Genomic DNA, 20,117 nt, shown 5'->3' on the forward strand with positions numbered 1-20,117 from the left:
ATTCCTATTACCGTTTCTGGGTCGCCTCGACCTGAATTGACTATACGCTACCCTCCTCTCGTGTGACTCCGCTACCCACCCCCTGACATAACAAGCTAATCGATGAGGATAGAGTGGCACCTGGGCCCAGAGAGAAGAGCGCGCATTCCGCTCTTTTCTCGGTCACCGCCTATCCCAACACGATTCGAGTCCAAGTCGGGCTCCTGAACCAGGCAATCCCATCATATCACCAACACTAACACACGCGGCCATCGTATGGCCCGTGTCCAGTTCCGCGACGGCAGCCTGGGGCTGCCTGCGTTGAACCGGACTTGAGTGGGTGGGCACGCACGCGTGGAACAAGACCACAGTCCCGTTCCACGACCGTTTCCACGTCCATGATCGTGCCCACAAGTACGCGTCCAAGTTCAGGGTCAGGCTCAGGCCGGACATGAGCACGAGCACGAGTAGCAGCTGGGCCGCTGCCGCGGTCGCTTTCCCGACCGTTCTTCCGTCCCTTTCCTGCCTGATACCGAGGGCGGGTTTCTATTTAGGTCAGGTCAGGTCAGGTCAGGTCGTGGCGGGCGGCAGGGCGGGCCAGGTTTGGGCGGTTGGGACCTGCATCATGCAGGGGAGCTCGAGCTCGAGCTCGGAGATGGGAATGCGCGAAGAGAGATTGGGAGTCTTACGCACATTATCTTCCGCAATGATCCACCTCAAAATGGTTAACATCTATCTACATGGCGCGAAGCAATGTGAGTAGGTGATTGTGGTGGGAAAAGGGCATGTCATTAGATAGATGAAAATTTCCCCAAACTTCTTCCAGATCACTGACTGCGCGTACGTGCCTTCCCGTACGGCTCCATTAGTATTTAAGAGGGGGAGGAGTCAGTGCCATCTGACTCTGACTATGTAAAGTAGACTCGTAGATAGGTAGATAGGAGTGGGATCGGCGTGGAATTGTATCCTATCAGAAAGCCAGCTCTGGTATCTTTTCGCTTTGTTGCCATGGGTCATATCGAACATGGCCCATTTCCCTGCTTTTGACAAGAAGAGTCAGGCCAAAATGTTCAGGGATCCCGGATTCCCCGATCGACCCGGCAGGCTGGAAAGCTGGCACTGATTGATACTGGGCTTTCGGCCCCATTCCATGCTTTTTCATCCTCTTCCCTATGTTGTTAACCTGCTCAAGCCATTGTCCGCTCCTCTGATCATTCAAAGGATTATACCTCACTGGCTCTTACATCTCCGTTATTTTCAATTCCCGTTCCCATTCCCATTCCGATTGCCTCGTTCTCTCGTTCATTCATTCGTGGCATCTCAGTTTCCCTTTCTTCCTTAATTCCCTTAGTTCGTATCGTGTTACTCGTAAAAACCTTTCGATTGCTCGAAAGAAGCCCGCCCGCCTAGGGGAGGAATTTGTAGTAGTAGAATAGTCATCGAGTCGTTATCTTTTGGTTCGTCGTCAAAATCTGCAAATAGTGCGCACCGCATGCTGTTTCGAAATCAATCAAATTGGCAAGGGTGAGTGTGAGTGTGTGTGTGTGTTTGCGCATCTGTATCTTTCTGTACTTCATTCAAAACTGTACGTTAAAATGTCTCATGCAATCATGCATCATATCATCTTGGGTGGTTTCCACCCAGTCCCATGCAGAAGGGACCCCCTCTTTTCACTTTCATGGCTATGTCCATCGAGAAAACTCAATTTCTTCCACAGTGCTCCGTCAACTAACTAATGCTCGTCCTTGCGAATCCATACCCTATAAGAGAGGGAAAAGAGAATTTTGGCCGTTAATGTTGTCATAAAATCGTTTCAGTGTAACCCAAACCCCTAACGCATAAGAAAAGAAATCGTGCTCTGAAGCTTGTGTGATCTTGTAGAGTTGTGATTCTGGTAATGGCATCTGCCTTCCCATACATGGTTTGTGCAAAACATTTAGACAAAATGATCCAAACAAAATAAATTAATCCAAGAGATCGTGAAGAAGCCGTGGGCTACGTAAAGAGAAGGTCGTTGTAATCATCAAGGTCGGGTAGAGTGAGATGATCATGAGCAAGGACTACTCGACTCGAGCAATCATCTCTTTGAAGTCACGAAGGACTTTCTCCGGAACACGATCGAGAAGGACACTTCTTTGGCTTGCTTTGCCACTGAGGCCATTCATCCTGTCAACGTCGTCCTTCTCGGCTTGCATATTGGCAAAGAGCTGCTGTAACCGGGTAGGCTTGACCTCAGCGTCATTATCTTGATCCTGGCCAAAGAGACCTTCAGGATTTGTGATATGATTGTAAGAGGCGGCGGAAATGGAGAAGGCGGCAGCAGCAGCTTGTTGACGAGATGGTGTAGTCAGGACTGCATGGACTGCATCGAGAACTGAGGGTGCGGGCCCGGACGGGTTCATTTGAGACATGAGACCACCAAATTCGTCTTGACTAGTAGCAGTAGGCCGAAGTGGTTGCATCTCATGGGTAGCTTCCGGACCAGAGGCAAGGACAGCATTAAGGACCTGCCCAGCTTCAGCACGATAGTCTTCGGACAAGATTGGCATGTTGGCAGCAGCCATGTCAGTAGACGAGGCAGTATTGGTGACTTTGGAACCTGCTTGGGAGACGATAAAGGCCCCAGACAATAAGCACATGTAGAATGTGTTCCAACTAAATCCGGCATCCACCTTGACATCGATGGATTTTGTGAGGGCGGCTGGAGCGGTCGTTTGAATGGTCGATGTGGGTGGTCTTGGAGTGGCCTGTCTTTGCAAGGAGTCGGATTCCTCCATCTTCAAGTCTTCGCTGTTGATGAGACTAAATTCATCCTCCCAGGTATCCTCCAGGTCAAGAGCTCTGAAGTCGCTGAAATCGTTTGTAAATGTATTCGAGCCGTTGGAGGAGAAGTTCCGGGTATTCTGTTGACGTTCGAGGTCCAGAATGGTGTCCTTCAAGATACTGTTCATGCGTCGGAGTTCGGCAGTCTCCAAGGTCTTTGTACGAATGGCTTCGTCACGTTCATACTGTAAAGACTGGATGAACTGTTCGTATTGTTGCCTCTGATGCAACCATTGTTCCCTTTCCTGGGTCAAGGTATGCTCCATATGAACGACGGATTCTTCCAGGTCATGTTTCTGATTGTCCCAGGCCTTCTTGTCTTGCTCAAGCTTTTCTGTGTGGTTCTTCTTGCGTTGGCGAGAGTCCAAGCTGTTCGGCCAGGGTTAGTAAAAGACAGAAGTTTACTGGGAGCAAGTCCACTTACGCAGCTTGACGGTTTCGAAGCAATCTTTTTTGCTGTTTCAGTTCCTTCTTTTCCTCTTCATCCGTAGTCAATGAGATGAGATTGTCGATGTTCTGAAGGTTTCTCTCCTTTGGGATCTCAAACTTTGCATTCTTCTTCCTGATTCCATCTGATCTAACCACCAACATAGGCGATGTCCCTCTGAATCTATGTCGAAGAGGGCGGTGGGTGTCGGCGACATCGGAGGAAGTGGTAGATGCCCATCCACCTTGACTAGACTGCGGCGACATTGATACTGCCGATACGGGCTCAGTCTGGGGGAACCCGGAGAAATTGACAGGCCCGCCGTGATATTGGCCCTGGGGATCAAAGGCTTCCTGGACCGGGGTGAAAAAAGGAGTGGGGGTGTTGGCCTCGGACCGTGCAGCCAAAGGCCAAGTCTGTGATTGAATAAAGGTCGGTTGACAGTTGACGGGATTGACCTGAGAATAGTACTGAGGATGAGGACTTGACAGCGGAACGGAGGACTGAGAATAGTGACGTTGGGGAGGCATGACACCTTGAGAACGATCATGCCAGGAGTAGTCTTCCTCCATTTTTTGCATTGAAGGACGGCGGCTGTCAGAGGTGTCGGCCGCTATCATATCAGCAGGAGTGGGTGGCTCGAGAACCTTATCATCGAGGATCGAGGAAGCATCGTCCTCGGAGAGAGCGGGTTTGAGATCCTCAGGCCATTGAGGTTGGCCATATAGGAAGTAATTTTGCTGTGGGTATCGAAGAGCCATATCTGCAGGGGAAGGTTCGAAGTTGGCAATATGTTTGTTGTTCCCGTCAAGTGTGTGTGGTGTTGTGACTGATGGTTGTGGTTAGGTTGTAATGTCAGTGTGTGCCGGGAGCGAGGATAAGTGGCGGTGAGGGAAGGCGGGGAAATGTTGGTGGCCGTCGAGTTTCCAAGGTCGGCTTTTACCTTTGCAGTTGTCTAGACACTGATGAGGGGAAGCCACATAGTTGTGTACGAGCAGCTTTGCTTTTGAAAGACGAGGGACTTGACAAGACTATAAATGTGAAGACAAGAAGTCGAGGGTCTGGAACCAGGGAGGTGGAGGAGATGATGGAGGTTTATTATGCATCACAGGATGGCGGCATAAGAGAACCTGGGTACGGTGGGCAGGACGGTCTCAATACAGTACCATACCAAAGACGAGTGAGTCCGAACGGCAGTGGATGTTGTAACAGAAACAAGAGCCTGATGGGACTCCCGTCCTGGCCTGGCCAGAGGGAGGACTGAGACGAGGGTAGGGCAGTGTCGGCCAAGGGAAGGGCGGCAGTTCAGTAGTGGAGAGACCGTGACCATGAATCGCTGCTCAAGTTCCTCATTCACCTTTCAAGTTCCGATATTTCGTGTGGAGCAAGACTCAGGAGGGGATGGAAGGAGCTGGGTGGACTGGGTTGACTGGGTGAACCGGGAGACACTCAGACTCAGAGAATAAGACCCGGGACAGGACGCGCCAAAAGCAGCAGCAAGCATGCTGTTGATGGTTGGCAGTAGCAGAAGCAGAGGGGGTATAATTGGATGCCCTTGGAAAAAGAAGGATAAAAAGGGCAGCAGAGTCTTCGGGCAGGCCTGCAGACCCTCTTGATGCAGGCCACTCCTCGTCTCTCTGCCATTCTCTCACCACACTGGCCCCCCCACCGGGTCACTGTTATGCGGCCACCTCTCTAGCTGCGTCCTTGCCAAACATTCTTCCCGGTTGCTGATTCCGTAGAAACAGCGGTCACTATTTTGACGAGCCAAGTCTTGAGCCATAATGAAACGGACGGGCTTGCTTGCTATGACGCGTATTAGACTTACGAAGTAAGGTGGCGCCTTGTTGCACCTGGTTTCCCCTTCCTTCTTGGTGGAGAGGTTGGGCATCACTCGAGACTGACCCAAGGCGGCCATTGTCAAGGAAGCGTAAAGTACCTTGAAGAACTGTCTGTTGTTTCAATTCATGGAAACTGGATGGTCACGGTCACGGTCACGGTCAATGGTCACGTTGGACGCGATGGTCGAAGAAAGACGAGAGATGATAAATGAGGGGCAGTTTTGGGTGGGTGTGGGCAATCATGGGCACGGGCATGGGCATGGGTACCAAAACAGATCGGCATCAAATGCCACCAAGATTGCTGCACTTGGTGGGCATGTTCGCAAGAAATGCGTTCCGAGCGGAACGGCCCTTTGCCCGATCACCACTAAATCCATCGTCCTGGTTGCGTGCCTACCGAGTGCCTAGGTCCTAACTAATCCCGACCTACGTAGTAACGACTTAGGCACCTCAACGTAGCACGGAGAATTCCTGTGCCCGCTATGCCCAACCGTCCTAAGATGGCTCATCACTACCAGTACAGAAGCTTGGAGGTTGCTCCTCCCAGGCTCCATGGGCACCAACATACATGTCCTTAGAGGTGTCAGGAGGTCGAGGTTCTTCCTTCAACCGGCACCCTCCAGTGTCGGAATATCAAGATAATGCCCTACTGACAGGTCCGGTGATGGCGTCGCCTGATTTCGTTTGAGTCTGACTGATCAAACACCAAACTTGTACAGTTACTTCGTATTCTTAGGCTCTGGCCCCCTTCTGACAGGCACCTTAATCTTGCGCCCGGCCATGTCTCCCAACGTGAACGACTCCTCGGTCTGGTCAAAGTCGAAACCCATTTCGAATTCGAGAAATCGAGATGAGAATCAATTGCCTAGTACCTCGTCGAGTAAGCCGTCTGGTGTGATTGACCCGGCCGTGGACCTGGCCGGTGGCTGGGTTCGCTTCCAACGTCCCCTCTCCTCGCTTGATCCAATCACGTGCGACGGACGCAGGGTGCTTGAAACCAAAGACCTCCTTGCTGCCCAAAATGAGGCTAAAGGAGCCTTCTTGATTCTTCATAAACAGTCAGCTTATGACTCTTGCCGTTATTCTGTCGGCCTCAGTGCGAGACGACACGACGCGGATTTGGGGCAACCTGCCACTAGAATCATCATCCCACAATCACTCTCCATCACGAAGGAACACTACTCCGTAGACTCCTAGATCAATACGGTCAACAATAACAGGGTGACGGAAGTTTGCATTCTGCTTCCATCTAAGCGAGGCGGCCATGTGCTTGAGCTACACATTACTTCGACGAATAGCTACTGTTGCTTCAATCAATTCTCCTAACCTTCTCCCACTTTGGGACCTCCATTGCTTCTGCAACTTTCCTCGATTGGGCACATGCTCCTTGACACCTACAGTCTGATGAAGTCTTGCTGTTGAGTGAATTCATGATGCATAGTCACACCCTTAGCTTCATCCTGCGTCTCCAATGCCATGTCTGTTTCCAGCTCGTACCTATTTCCAACTCGGTCATCATTCGTGCTCTTTCTAACGGTGTCAGTTCCAAAGCCAGTGTCCGACGGTAGTGACAAACTCCTCATGTGGTTCGTATCGACATGTGATAAACTGCACCAGGGTCTCCTGCAAGCGCTGTTGCGTGCGTATGAGGGACATTGACGTAGATGTAGATCCTCACATGTTCCTCCTTTTCCACAGTATCCAAGCGTCGCAAAATTTTCACAGAGCAAGGCGGTAAAGGGGATTGACACATGGGCGAAAACACAGTTGGAACGATTGCACCTGCCTTCAAGGAAATACAAACAAGTCGGCAAGTTCTCAAGAGTAGGTTTGTGGCTGAAGAGGCACTCTTTCCCTGCACTGCAGTTACTGCCACGTGTCACTGAGAGGCAGAGCGCAGTCTTGTTGCGGTCATGAGTGTAGAAGCAGCGATCTCCATACTTGCACCAGCCTAGATCGACGCGTCAGTAATCTTGGTGTACAGATGAATCTGCCGATTTCTTTCACCACTTGACTTGTAGAACGGACAGAGAGTTGCTTTGAGTTTGTTGCTGTTCCTCGTCTGGTCAGTCACCAATGTTGAAAGTCTTGAAGGTCATCCCTGGTCATACTTTGTGCGCAGAGATGTAACCTGTTCTTCCCGGCGAGGATGTGAGATATTTGACACTGGAACTGCGATAGCATCAGATTTGCGGACTTTATTGACAAGACAAAGGTATCATACAGTCCAGACCATCCATGCGGGAAGACACTGCCAGTGGCACGTCCTGGAGTCCATCTGCTCGTGTAGGCGTCGGAGGGTCTTGTCCTTGGACTGCTCTTAGTATATCTTCGCTGGACGGACCTGCTATCGGTGCATCATGAGAGAATCGCTCATGAATCCGTTGAATATTGGCCAAAGCCGACCTCTCAACGTCGTCCAGACGATCTGGATTTGAGACATTCAATCCTTGTTAAACTTATCAAGAACGGATGGACTGACCTTGGATTCTCTTTAGTATGATTGATATCATGACTGCAGATGAGATGGGAATCAGTTAACCAAGCCTCATTTTCCGGCCTCAAAACGAACGGGTATGGCAAATGAGGCACAACGAACAATGAAGATTTAGACATGATGAAGTGATGGTATACCGCCGTTGATTTGAACGCTAAAGCGGCGACGTTACCTGCCGCTATACCTTCCCGTACTAACTAGGGAGACAGGTGAAGATGATGCTGAAGCTGGAAGGCAGCAGACGGTGCAGCGGTCGCCCATCCACAGATGAGACGCATCGACTGTTCCGGGCGCCCGCAGATATTATCAGCCATGGATTCAACGTATAACTAGACGCTTCCAAGGCGTCTTCTGTCGTCCACTTTGGTCCTCAACTGGGGTGTTGACATTTGTAGATCTATCAAGCTGCTTGTGTCGTTCAACTTGAAGTGCTCCAGGTTCAGCCTTATGCTGTCCGCAAGGCTGAACTTTAAAAGGAAGGTATCCCGATTGGCCCGATATTTTAATCCGCATATTTCTCTGGACAACTCGGTTGCAGACAGAGCGCGGACTACTTTACTTGAAAGCTTCATCACAACCGCAAGCATGGGCTTCAGTCTCGCAGGGTGATTGTGGTCTCTAATTGGTTCCCTTGCATAATAATATGATGTTGCAGCCACGGTTGCCCATACGCACCTTGTGCAGACAATGCAAATTCCCGGTCCCCGTTCTCCGCAGAAGCTACGCTCAGGTTATCGATCCTGTCCACCCAGACAATTCACGCAATGAACCTCCCCCCTCTCTCCCCCAAGATCTCTTGGGAGGCTCCAATGTCCAAGTTCAACTACGTCGCTACCGTCCCCGTACTCCTGGTGTTCGACATCTTGTCCGACCGTTGAATGATCATCTCTGGAAAGGCCGCCCTCTCCATGAACTCACCTTTCCGAAGAAGGGCCATGCCAAAGGTGGCAGGAACCATACCGGTCACATCGTCATGAGACATAGAGGTGGAGGACACAAGAGACGCATTCGCACAGTCGACTTTCACAGAGCAGATGGGGGCAAACATTTGGTCGAACGTATTGAGCATGACCCAGGTCGGAGCGCTCATATTGCGCTGGTGAAGAATCTGCAGACTGGAAAGCAAACATACATTCTCGCAGCGGAAGGTCTAAGAGCTGGTGACACGGTCGAGAGCTTCAGAGCAGGCCTTCCAGATTCTCTAATTCAAGAGATGGGTGGTCACATCGATCTAGGTCTACTTGCCTCCAAAACTGCCAACCGAGGCAATTGCCTCAAATTAAGCATGATTCCTGTCGGTACACCTATATTCAACATCGCCCCTACCAAGGAGGATGGTGGCAAGATGTGTCGGGGAGCCGGTACTCACGGCATCATCATTGGAAAAGGAGAGGACACGGTCCAGAAAGAGATGGCCAAAGTCCTAGGAGACAGTGGAACGTTGGACTGGACGACTCTTGACCCCCTAATCCTCAAGAAATTCGAATCTGCTGCCAACTACGTCACAGTTCGACTTTCCAGCGGCGAAGTTCGATTGATCGACAAAGATGCAGTAGCAACTATCGGAATCGCAAGCAACATCAATTTCAAATACACCCAATTAGGCAAAGCAGGTCGTTCAAGATGGCTAGGCATTCGACCAACGGTGCGAGGTGTGGCTATGAACGCCATGGATCATCCTCACGGTGGTGGTCGAGGAAAATCCAAGAACAATCGAATCCCTTCGAGTCCTTGGGGTATTCCGGTAAGTTCTCGTTAATGTGATTTTGTTCTTGTTGCTTCTTACTGATCTTTGACAGGCCAAATCCGGCTACAAAACGAGACCGAAGAATAAGGTCAATCCTCTGGTCGTCACCGAGCGTCCGAGGAACCAGGGTAAACGAAGGAGAGGGTACAAGTAAACTTGCGGTTGTATCAGTAACTTGGCTTCTACTGTACTATAGATGAAGATTATTAAGACTCTTAACATCCAAAACTCGAAGCTCTCAAGGTGCAATCGACATGCAGAGATACCCGTGCCTTCAATATCTACCTCCGAACTCTAGACCTCGTGTATCCTTCAAGCCAGTATAGATCTCGTGTATCTAGAATTCATTGCCTTGCATCTTGACATATCTTACAAGGATCCTTTCAGCCCTGGTCATTTTCACCTCTTTTGACTTTCTGTGCAATTCACTCCGACCAGGTCGTTTCAAGCAGCGCCCATTCCGACACAAATCCTACGCCTCCTTCGAGGTCTATCCGCTTGTACTCGTGCTTGACCTTCTGCTTTGCCATTGACATTCCTGGCCATTTCTTCTACCTACGCTTGAATCCTCTGCCAGGAAAGTCATTCAGTAATGTAAATGTCGAAACAAGTTCGTTCCGCTTGTCATAATATAGTACCTAGGTGATCTTCCCTGGTTTCCCGGCCTTTGAAAATATGGCACTTGCTAGTAGCAGCGTAGCATCCTCTCACTGCTGGCTCCGAGCGCCGATATTGCCGACGTCAGCATGCTGATTGTCATGAATGAATTGATTCCAGAATACTTGACAGGCTCTGTTTCTCTTTTTGCGCCATCTCAGACTTGGCCTGTGGGTTCGTTTGGAGGCTAACCGTTGGCGCATTCACTACACTTGGTTTAGATTTGCTAGATTGAAGGGTTCCAATCCAATGTTGGTATTTGAGCTAAAGTAATTTACCTTCTATTGCTATTTAATCCCTGTTTCGACGTCTCCCAGAACCGAAGCACCTTTAGCCACTTGAGCCTAAAAAAGGGGCCTTCCCTTCCTCTCTGGCATTCTTTCCTGAGCCATTTGTAGTCGTTCTCCTTGATCGCACGGATCGATGAGTTCGGCCCGGTTTGACTTCGACTGGACTGGAGGCAGCGATCTGATTTATTTCTTCTTCGGCGCTCGCTGTCTGCGACTTCTGGATAACCACACCAGGAAAGATAGGAACATCCCTTGAGCCGTCCGCCACGAAGATTCTAGGGAACAGGGTTAGGACAACTTCATCCGTGTCGAACGCTTCGACATTCACACCACGTGAGCTCATCTGGTCGCTGTCATTAGAGAATTGGATGGATTGGCATTCCCAACTCTCGGTTTCCCACTTAACTTCGGCTTCAAAGTGACTCTTGTGCCGCTGGAGGCCCCACCAAATGTCTTCCGCCTCTTGTATCTTGGACTTCAGCTCCCGGCCAAACTTTTGCGCCGCATCGAGCCCGAGAAGGTCCTCGACCGGGCTGAGGACTTCTCGGACCACCATAGAGACTCTTTGTGTTGCGATCTCTCTCTGTTTTCTCTCGAATAGGGACATGATCATGCCGCGTAGAAATTCTTTCCTTGCGTTGTCTGATATTTCAAACAATAGATCTCTTAATTCACTCTCCTCTTCGACGATGTACGTCGGAGTGAAAATGTGATTTGTTAGTGAGCGGGCCAGGATTGCCATCACCAAGAAGGTACGCATTTGTTTAGCAGCACGGGTGTTGGAGTAGGGTACCGGAGTCGCATATGTCGCCTCCGGCACCTGTTTTAACGTTGTCCACGCTCTTATGCCCTAAAGGGTGGTTAGTAGAGGTTTCTTGTATTGACCTAATACGTGCCTCTTCTTTCTCAGGAACGGGAAACTCCTTCCATACGTTTGTTTTCACTACGTCAAAGCAGGATCGCCAAATCCCCCTCATTGAGTTGCAGCTAGGAGGACAGTCAGTAATTGCTTGGTTGGGAGTGAAATAGTCAGCTAATACTAACACTTCGTCGCGGGATTCAGAAGAAAGAGGATAACAGAAGTCCATCAACGCTCTGAGCTTTCTGCTAGTGTCATCTAACTGATTTTTCAGGTCTATCTTCTCCCGTTCCAGAGCCTTTGTGCTCCCTTCGGTATTCGAGATAATAACTTCTTTTTGCTCCAGCTTCTGTTGGAGCTGTAGAATTGTGGACTCTTTTACCGCCGACTTACTTTCAAGCTCTTTGACTTTGCTTTGGGTCCGCGAGATTGATTCCTGTAGGCTTTGGTTCTTATTCGAAAGCGACGCAATTTCGAGCTGCAGCTCCCGTCGGACCTCGGACTGTTTCTTGTTGAGCTTCTCTTGGGATTCCAGCTCCTTTTCGGCACGGTCGAGCTTAACCTGGAGCTCATTTTTTTCTCCCTTGATCCTCTGCATGGTTTCTTGGTGGGATTCGAAAAATTCTTCGTGAGCGATCAAGGATTTGGCCTTTGATTGCTGTAGCTGGCTTTGTAGATTCTCAACCTCATCTTCATTCACCTTAGCTGCTTGTCTCAGGCGGGTCATTTCATTAAATAGTCCATCAGCGTATTTGAAACTATCTCCGGCCGAGAGGATTTTCACAGAGTCTATAAGCTCTTTGATTTGTTGTACACTCTTGCCGGGCAACACACTTTCAGGTGATTCGTATTTCGTCTCTTTTGTTTCACCGAACACTTCCCCATTTGTTTGCGGTGCCATCATGTAACAAAGTCCTTAGTGGAGCCCAATAGGTGCTGTGTACGAAGTGGTTTACAGTACCAGGGCTGCTGCAGAAGGGAGAGAACTATAATCAAGGCTGCACGGATGAGAGTCTTCAAATAAAGGTACCACCTTGAGTCTTATTGCGGCTATCTGTTGGGTCGCAGGTCTTGTGCTGGCAGCCGACTTCCTGCATGTCCTTTGAAGGATCTTTATTCTCCACATGGCAAAGGCGGCCAAAAAGGAGTGGGAAGTCAACTCGAGGGCAGCAGCTGAGGCTTTGTTCTTCTGAGAGTTTTTCTTGCAGGAATGCAGGGATGTTGCAGAATGAGGCAACAAATTAATTATGTGCATCCAATTCAAATATCAAAAGTCCCAAAGTTTCGTAAGTCATCCCAACTAGAGGCTCTTGTCTCAAGCGAATCCGGGTCTGAGATCACACAGAGATTCTGTATCACAACGGCATGGTTCGATGCAAGAAAGCCTTTGGCATGGTCTAGCTCGTCTCCTGACGCGGAAATATCAAAATCGGTGAGCCGGCTTAGAGGTAGTTCAATTCCGCAGCTAGTGTAAGCTGCAAGATTCGTGTTGATTCGCCATTGAACACTTTGCCGAGGCGTAATCCATTGACCAATGCTTCCATGATGCAGTCACACCTGTCGATCGGCACCTCCTACCTGTTTGCAGTAGCACGAACAGCACCCCCGCAACTAAAAGCATTTAGAGTGTTGCGCCATCGGCCCGGCCCCTAGTAAACGCCAGCAAGTGAAAACCAGCATTGATGCCCACTCTGCAGAACGCATGCAACCTGCTAATGACGCCTGTGCAGTCCTTTCCTCCTCAGATAGAGCGAGAGACTCTCGAACTATTCAAATAGATGGCTGCAGATGAGGCAGGCATCTCTCCAATTCAGTGGACCTTCATTGAAGCCTACCGAGAAGAGCTTTGGCAATATGACTGATTATTGGCTTGATATGTTCACTTGGGCACTGCCAAATCAATCGGTGCGTACCGTAGATGCACAAGGTGACCAATTGAAGCATATCCCAATACAACACGTAGATGACTCCCCCCAGTGTCATGCGACTTCCTTATCGCACTCCTGAACTCGCCCAGTTGTCCTAGCTTTTTGATTGTGATGGATAGGAGCGCAGGCTATGACTCCTCTTTATTCCATGTGCTTTCCTAACCGGTCAGTCTGATCCAAAGATCGTTCACCTTCGCGAATTTACTTGGATTGGTTGGAGAATTTTAGGGTCTCTGGGCCCTGGCGACATCCATTGCTCAGTCACTGCAGCAGGATGAGATCAGACAAATACTGAAACTTTACCTATGTCGATTGTCGAATCCAGGTTCTTTAGCGTTAGCCCTCGGTCATTTTTAAGTACCAAGTAGTCTTCGGTTTAGGAGGAGGAGGAGGAGGAGGAAAGGTTGCCAGCCAGAACACTGAAAGGATCAGTCCACAATTGACCCCTATTGACTAACTCCAAAGGTACCAGCAAGAAAGAGAATAAAGAGGAATAGAGTAAAAGGAAGGTGAAGGCAATAAGTGTTATCTAACGCATCAAAAATCACGGTAAATCGAGTCGCAACACCTATACTCTCCGTCGCCGGCCAGCCAGTCCAGCTGGCTAACCATGCAAGAAATCCGAGGCAAAATCCAAAGCAGACCTGTTAGATATTCATAAAGAAATCAATCCCGATAGCTAGAGACAGGCGTCGTGTCATAAACTCATTGGACAACAGTAAAGCATTGTTGTTACATGACGTGGCTGACATGCCAATCGACTATTCGCTGAACGCATGAGGAGGTTAAGCAGCCTATTCACAGCTTATAGGCAGATTGTGGACCTTTGCTTTGATGTTCGTGAGAAGCTTTTCAAGTTGCCACAAGCATAAAATACAATCTAAATATGAATTCATCATGCATTCCCTGCGATCGATTCTTCGGTAGCCAAAAGGCTCTGAAACAACACCTGCGGGACTCGCCTGCTCACGCTGCAACATACCAGTGCGAGGACTGTAACCGACACTTCAGCAGCGAAGAGGCCCTAGAACACCACCTGAGGAATTCGCCTAAGCACGCTGTAGCTTACCAGTGCGAGGACTGCGACCGATCTTTCAGCAACGAGGAGGCCTTGGAACACCACCTGCGAGACTCACCTGCGCACGCTATAACACACCAGTGCGAGGACTGCAACCGATCCTTCAGCATCAAGGAGGCCTTGGACCAACACTTGCGCGACTCTCCCAAACACCAGAGTGATCCAGAAACCCCTTTAGATGTGTTCTTCCACTCTTTCCCATCCTTTGATTATGACCGTTCTCTCCCACCGGCCACTTCTTATGCTAAACTAAAGAGACACAAAGGGTGGCGGCGGAGTGACGAGGCATCAGTCGATGCCTGGGATAGATACCAGAATGCACTAGAGGGCGAGTTACGCAAGTGGTATGGGGCGGAGAATGACATAACTGCGTGGCATGCCCTATGTCGTGCTATTGCTATCGAGCCTCCACCACAAACATGTGAGCGATGCGAAGCAGTATGACCCTACCGCTCCAGATCAGAAATATTACTGATAAACAACACAGGCTGTACGAAAGAGACACGTCAATATTGTGGATCTGATCGATTGGGGGCGGCAGCGTGATAACAACGAGAAGCCAGTTCGGACCTTTCGCTCTCTTGCAGAGTTGCGAGTCTACACTCAACAAACAGGCAAGGTCTTCCGCAATTCATTTAATCAGGAGGACGGCAACGTGGTCCTAAGACATTTGCTCCGCAAGCTATTTCGCGAGAACTTGTAATCAAGTGAAAGCAGCAAGCTGCTCTACGACGGAAAGTCCGAATTTCACCATTGGAAGACCATGGACGATCTCTCCACTCTTTGAGCGGCATTTGTAAATTGATGTGACAATCTCCATTGGGGAGTCTTGCATAGTGCTTATAAGTTACTAGCTCAGGTTCCAGGCATTCCGCTATGCCGTAGTGACTCTTTCTACTTGACAGAGCTAGAGGCATCGAGGATTCGTGACCGTTAACGTCTCGGTTTTGCCGTGGCGAACTAGAATCATACTATATCGTATCACAACTCAACTGTACATACATACTTCAGAGTTTAGAGCCTTCCTATTTCGTAGCTATTGCAAGTAAGCCAGTAGCTGTCGTTCGTTGCTAATTCGGATTTAATCGTGCACCACCAGAAAATCCCCATCCTCGAAACTAACCCGGAATTTCTATAAAAAGATCTACTGGTCTAACCCAGAATGGGTCTCTAGAGTGACGGTCCATTATATAACATATAGTAATAATATCCTATGATTTTTATCTCTAGGTATCATCATGCAAAATATCATCTTAATAACTAGGAATAAGTTAAGTAAAGGAACGATGCTATAAGAATCCTAGAAAACTTCGTGAAATGATACCTCAATGCTTCCATGTTACTCGCAGCCCTCTTTTGCTCACACCAGACCGCACTATAACGTTAGACCGTCCTTCCCGACGATTTCTTGCGTGTTTGTCAATATATCTTCCGCCCTCCGGGCACTTTAGCGGGTGCCGTTTCAACTTGAACGTACAGTGGCCCTACCAGCACCAGTCTCAAAGCGTCAAATCCGCGACACTGCCTCTGAACTGTTCCTCTAGGTTGATTGGACCAGCGGTAGGCCGTAGTGGCCCTGACCTACATCATCCTCAGCTACATCATCCTCAGCACGTAATTGCAGGGTCCGCCAGCGTCCTCAAAGCGCCAAGGCGCACGGCGTTGCGGCCTCCACGACCGGGGAGATACGGGTGATCGCTCACCCGACTGACCCTGACACGTGCGCGCCCGTGGCCAGCACAGGGCGGCATCACCCTCGTCCCCAAACGGGTTGGATGGCGAGCAGATTTCCCAAACAGTGGCATATCGAATTTCATCCTCTCAGACGTGAAAGAAAGTATTGTCTCAGTTTCACAACTGCTCAATCGATACCATTATTTCTGAGACCAATATAATCTCATAGTCTCATGCTACACACCGGACCAGGGTATTCAATCAGCTGGATTGTCGAAAATCCATCCACTTGACTACCTGGCGCCAGGTGTTTTGAAAGGCGGCGACCGACGATGGGGAAGAATAAGCGCCAAAAACAGAACAAAATAAACGCCGGTGGTGGAGGCTCAGCATCATTAACCCAAGAGGAAATTTGGGACGACTCAGCCCTGATTAGATCGTGGAATGATGCACTTCAAGAATACGAGGTGCGGCCCCCATTATCGAGAGGATTTATCCTCTCTCCAGGAATCGGGATTTGGTTATGCCCTCTTCATCTCCATTCCTCAAAAGGTGATATGCTGATCTTTTCCTCATGCAGTACTACCACAGTATCCACGCGAAAGGCGAAGATGTAGAAGAAGTTCTCCGTAGAGCCGAGACGGGCGATTTCGACGACCCAGACGTCGGCATGGATGCCTGTGAGTGGAGAGATGCGAATGGGACGGCAGAGGAGGATTACGCTGCCTTAATGGCTGGCAGGACTCCTCCTTCTACCTCCAACAACGTCGCCGAAGAAGGAGAAGTCGAAGAAGGTGAACTGGATGACACGGCTGAAGTCCAACAGGGTCTTGACGCGACTCACACCGGGAATCGCTCTCAACTGGCCTCAAAAACAGCGACACTACCACAGAATACCATTATCGGCCCGCAGCTGCCCCACGCTCCCAATGGACCTGCTGCAGCACAATCAGGTACAGCAGGCGGGGCCTCAATGACACCTCAAGATCAGACCCTCGAAAATCTGAAAATGGCCTATTACTGGGCTGGATACTACTCTGGTCTTTACGATGGCCAGCAACAGACAAAGTCGCAACCTCAGTCTTGAAACGAGATACAGAGCAAGCAGGCAATAGCCCAACTCTTCTCAAGCGCAATAGGCGTGGACAAGAAGATCGAGAAAGCCACGGGCTTGCTGAAGAATTTATCAACGACGGAGTTTGAGATAAGTCCACGAAATCCTAAGAAGAAAGACCATTACATTTCAGTCTGGAAATATCAGCGAGCCACGACAGCGTGAGTCACGATCAGCCTCAGGGCTCTCCTTCACAGAGGCGTATAGAGTGCAGACGCAACTACTCGGTCATCACCTAATGCTGTTCGTGTCGGTTCAGCAGCAGGCGACACCCCAGAATACCTATCCAGGTAGGTAGTCTAGACCAACCCACCCACCTCTTAACACGTCTCCCAGCTAGCAAATTGCACTTCAAGCCAGCCTGATCAAGAAGAACAGAGACAACGCAGAAAAAACCTCAATCCAACCCAATCCCCTCCGAGTTAGCATAGGCATCTAGTCCAGAACAGCGCGTACCGCGTGGCAGCTGAGGTAGGCAACCACCAGGCGACTGCCCAGTGCGGTCCTCCAACCTAAATACCCACACAATTCAACTCAAAGGGATATATCTTTCGACGCCCGGATTCCACCTCACATCAAGAGCCTGTCGAAAGTATCATCCGAAAAGACCTGCTAAGTTAGGGGGCTTGATGGGCGTGGTTGGCTGGCGGGGTTCTCGGAGTGCGATCGATCTTCATCAGCAGGTGTACTCCCCCAGTAAGGTGTGAGCTCAGACGAGCAATGATGTCCCTGAAATCGGCCCCTGCGGGGGTGAGAACTGTTAAACAGTCACCACATTCTTTTTTGCAGGGGGTTTTGGTCCTGGGTTCAAATCGACCTTGTTGCGCGGTGTTGCATAGTCACGCACCCCCTTTTTTGGTATTTTGGATCAACCCCGATTTTTGGACGTGCGCCGTACTTTTCAGAGTGTGCTTCGCCGTCTTTTACTTGTCAAAGCGCGCAGAAGTCACAACCAAGTCACCATGGTAGATCGCTTGCTATTCAACGTACCAGACGTTGGCGACGATGGCCTTGGTCCAGCTTAGATACGTCTGGAGGCGGACTGATTTAATGTGGAGTCGTGATTACTAGGAAATCAATAGCGAGTCTCACTGATATACAGACGTTAAATCAGCATCAGCGCTTCAGTAAATCACTAGTCAATCCGGTGACTTGGGATAGAAAGAAAAGGTGATTTCAGTGGACGGCATCTGTCTTGTATTTGTTACGTCGTAAGGTCTCTAAGCTCCAAAGCATGGCTTCCGCCCTAAGATCGAGCTTCTATACCTCAATTCTAGCTTGCCATATACGTGCATGCATGGTCTTGAACACCGATCCCAGGTCCTATGGATTCGTCGACAGAACCACACATACACACCCATTACGGACTTCGAACCCAGAACATTCCCCATCTACGGCTTGAACAAATCAATCCACGGCGATCTGATACAGGACATAGGCCGAGTAATCGCCCTGTTCTCCACCAGCGGCTGCAGCAGCAACGTCGGAGGAATTCATGCCCTCGTCCTTCTTCGGGCGACCTTTCTTGTCCCGTCCGAATGCGTTGCCCGCAAGATATGAGAATTCGCTGTCCAGGCCTTGGAGGGCCTTCTTCTCGCGTTTCGTGTCGGTCTGTTGTGACGGGAGCGAATTGTGTTAGTCATGGTCAATCATGTTAATCGGTTTTGCGCTATGTGGACGCAAAGATAGAGAACAAGGGGAGAGGAATGAGAGGAGTAAAGCCGAACCAATATCGACAGGAAAACATACCTTAACCAAAACACTAACATAATCCAGCGGGAGACCGTACCGCAGAACCGTCTCAACAAACACCCTCAACACGAGGACATGAACCAGGCACATAACACCCTCACTCCAGCCAGTCCGGCCTAGACGCAGCGTCTCGCCCCAAACGCGCTTCTCCTCCGCCTCGGTCTTCTTGACCTCCTGCGCCTCCTGTTCCCTGCCACCCTCCTTGAACTTATAGTCACGAGGAACCCATTTCTTCTCACGGATCTTGTGGATGAATTCGGTACTGTGCTTCTTGAACGTCGTGACAGCATATAAGGAGAACTCGTCGTCACTAGCGACGAAGGTCGCCGACCGGGGAACGACGAAGGTGGCGAGGGTTTCGTAGCTGCGCATGAAGTCCTTGACATTATTGTTGGGGACGGCGATCAGGTGGGTTTCCAGGTGCTCGGAGTCCGAGACGAGTATACTTGGAGGTACGACAGAGATGAGGGATTTAGTGGATAGATTGCCTGTTTGTTTCCGCTGGAGGGTCTGCAGGTTGGTGCGTAGTGAGTTGTACTGGTTGTACTTGGAACGGACATCGTTGTCAATGGAATTTGCTTCCTGCGGCTTGATTAGATCTGACCTCTTAGACCGACAAGTTGAATGATCAAATGCAAACGTACCCGTTGTAGCAGGTCAATCAGCTCTGCCAGCGGTCTATCCGCCCGGTACTTGACCTTATTCCAAGAGAACGTTCGCAGATACTGGTCGAGAGGTTCTACCACGCAGAGGATAGATGATTAGCCCATGAAACCCAGGAACACAGATCCTCCAGACCAAGTCTCATAACATACTATCATTAACATTCTTATGCGAAGCAATCTTATCCTCATCCCCATCGAGGATATTCTTCAAGGTATCTCCGACTTTACTGACGACTGCGTTGCACAGGCCCTCGAGCTTGGCCAGCTCATCCGACTGCTGCAGCAGGGCATCGAGTGTGCCAATCTTGAATTCAGGAATGTTGAGATTCAGCACGTCGCCGTTGGAGGGGTTGACGGCTTTCTGGAGTGCCGAAATGGCATCTTCTTTATGCCCGGAGGTTGTGACGGATGAGGGGACGGAAACGGCGAGATACTTGGTGGACATCTTGGGGAGGGCAGAGCTGGGAGATGGAGGTTGCAAAGGTCAGGTCCAACTCATAGCACCTTCAGGTTCGAGGGAGGGCTATAGTGGCCTGCGATGGTCGTAAACAAGTGGTGTAGGTGGTGGACTGTGAGGGATATGGTATCTACCTAGTAGCACCTAATCTATCGCAGCCCTGGGAGCATTTGTCCCCCAACTGAAGTCGCTGTTGCCGCTGAGAAGCTGCGTACGCCAAGACATACCTTCCAATTAAGGGTGGGCTTTGTGCCGCCCTAACGACCTTCCGGGTGAAAGATCACCCTTCCAACTAAGGGGTATCGAGCCTTGGGGAGCAGTCTCGTGTC

General features: G+C 49.9%; 5 protein-coding genes across 5 annotated transcripts; 2 read left to right on the forward strand and 3 right to left on the reverse strand.

The window, feature by feature from the left end:
• Positions 1 to 2,039: 2,039 nt before the first annotated feature.
• On the reverse strand, positions 2,040 to 3,990 carry LTR84_001600 (uncharacterized protein; the record flags this gene model as incomplete). The annotated part of the gene is made up of 2 exons (XM_064845223.1): positions 2,040 to 3,171; positions 3,227 to 3,990. The coding sequence occupies 2 exons, from the start codon at positions 3,988 to 3,990 to the stop codon at positions 2,040 to 2,042; spliced, it is 1,896 nt and encodes a 631-aa protein (XP_064707481.1).
• Positions 3,991 to 8,210: 4,220 nt separating this feature from the next.
• On the forward strand, positions 8,211 to 9,468 carry LTR84_001601 (uncharacterized protein; the record flags this gene model as incomplete). Its single annotated transcript, XM_064845224.1, has 2 exons — positions 8,211 to 9,311; positions 9,367 to 9,468. The coding sequence occupies 2 exons, from the start codon at positions 8,211 to 8,213 to the stop codon at positions 9,466 to 9,468; spliced, it is 1,203 nt and encodes a 400-aa protein (XP_064707482.1).
• Positions 9,469 to 10,301: 833 nt separating this feature from the next.
• LTR84_001602 (uncharacterized protein) lies at positions 10,302 to 12,021 on the reverse strand (the record flags this gene model as incomplete). The annotated part of the gene is made up of 2 exons (XM_064845225.1): positions 10,302 to 11,111; positions 11,302 to 12,021. The coding sequence occupies 2 exons, from the start codon at positions 12,019 to 12,021 to the stop codon at positions 10,302 to 10,304; spliced, it is 1,530 nt and encodes a 509-aa protein (XP_064707483.1).
• Positions 12,022 to 16,132: 4,111 nt separating this feature from the next.
• On the forward strand, positions 16,133 to 16,887 carry LTR84_001603 (uncharacterized protein; the record flags this gene model as incomplete). The annotated part of the gene is made up of 2 exons (XM_064845226.1): positions 16,133 to 16,267; positions 16,381 to 16,887. 2 exons carry the CDS (start codon positions 16,133 to 16,135, stop codon positions 16,885 to 16,887), a joined length of 642 nt encoding a protein of 213 aa, XP_064707484.1.
• A 1,434-nt stretch (positions 16,888 to 18,321) lies between these two features.
• Positions 18,322 to 19,776, reverse strand: LTR84_001604 (uncharacterized protein; the record flags this gene model as incomplete). The annotated part of the gene is made up of 4 exons (XM_064845227.1): positions 18,322 to 18,525; positions 18,664 to 19,248; positions 19,311 to 19,405; positions 19,482 to 19,776. The coding sequence occupies 4 exons, from the start codon at positions 19,774 to 19,776 to the stop codon at positions 18,322 to 18,324; spliced, it is 1,179 nt and encodes a 392-aa protein (XP_064707485.1).
• Between the last annotated feature and the right edge of the window lie 341 nt (positions 19,777 to 20,117).

The sequence above is a fragment of the Exophiala bonariae genome (genome assembly GCF_035927105.1).
Source record: "Exophiala bonariae strain CCFEE 5792 chromosome Unknown scaffold_10, whole genome shotgun sequence".
NCBI classification, from domain to species: Eukaryota; Fungi; Ascomycota; class Eurotiomycetes; order Chaetothyriales; family Herpotrichiellaceae; genus Exophiala; species Exophiala bonariae.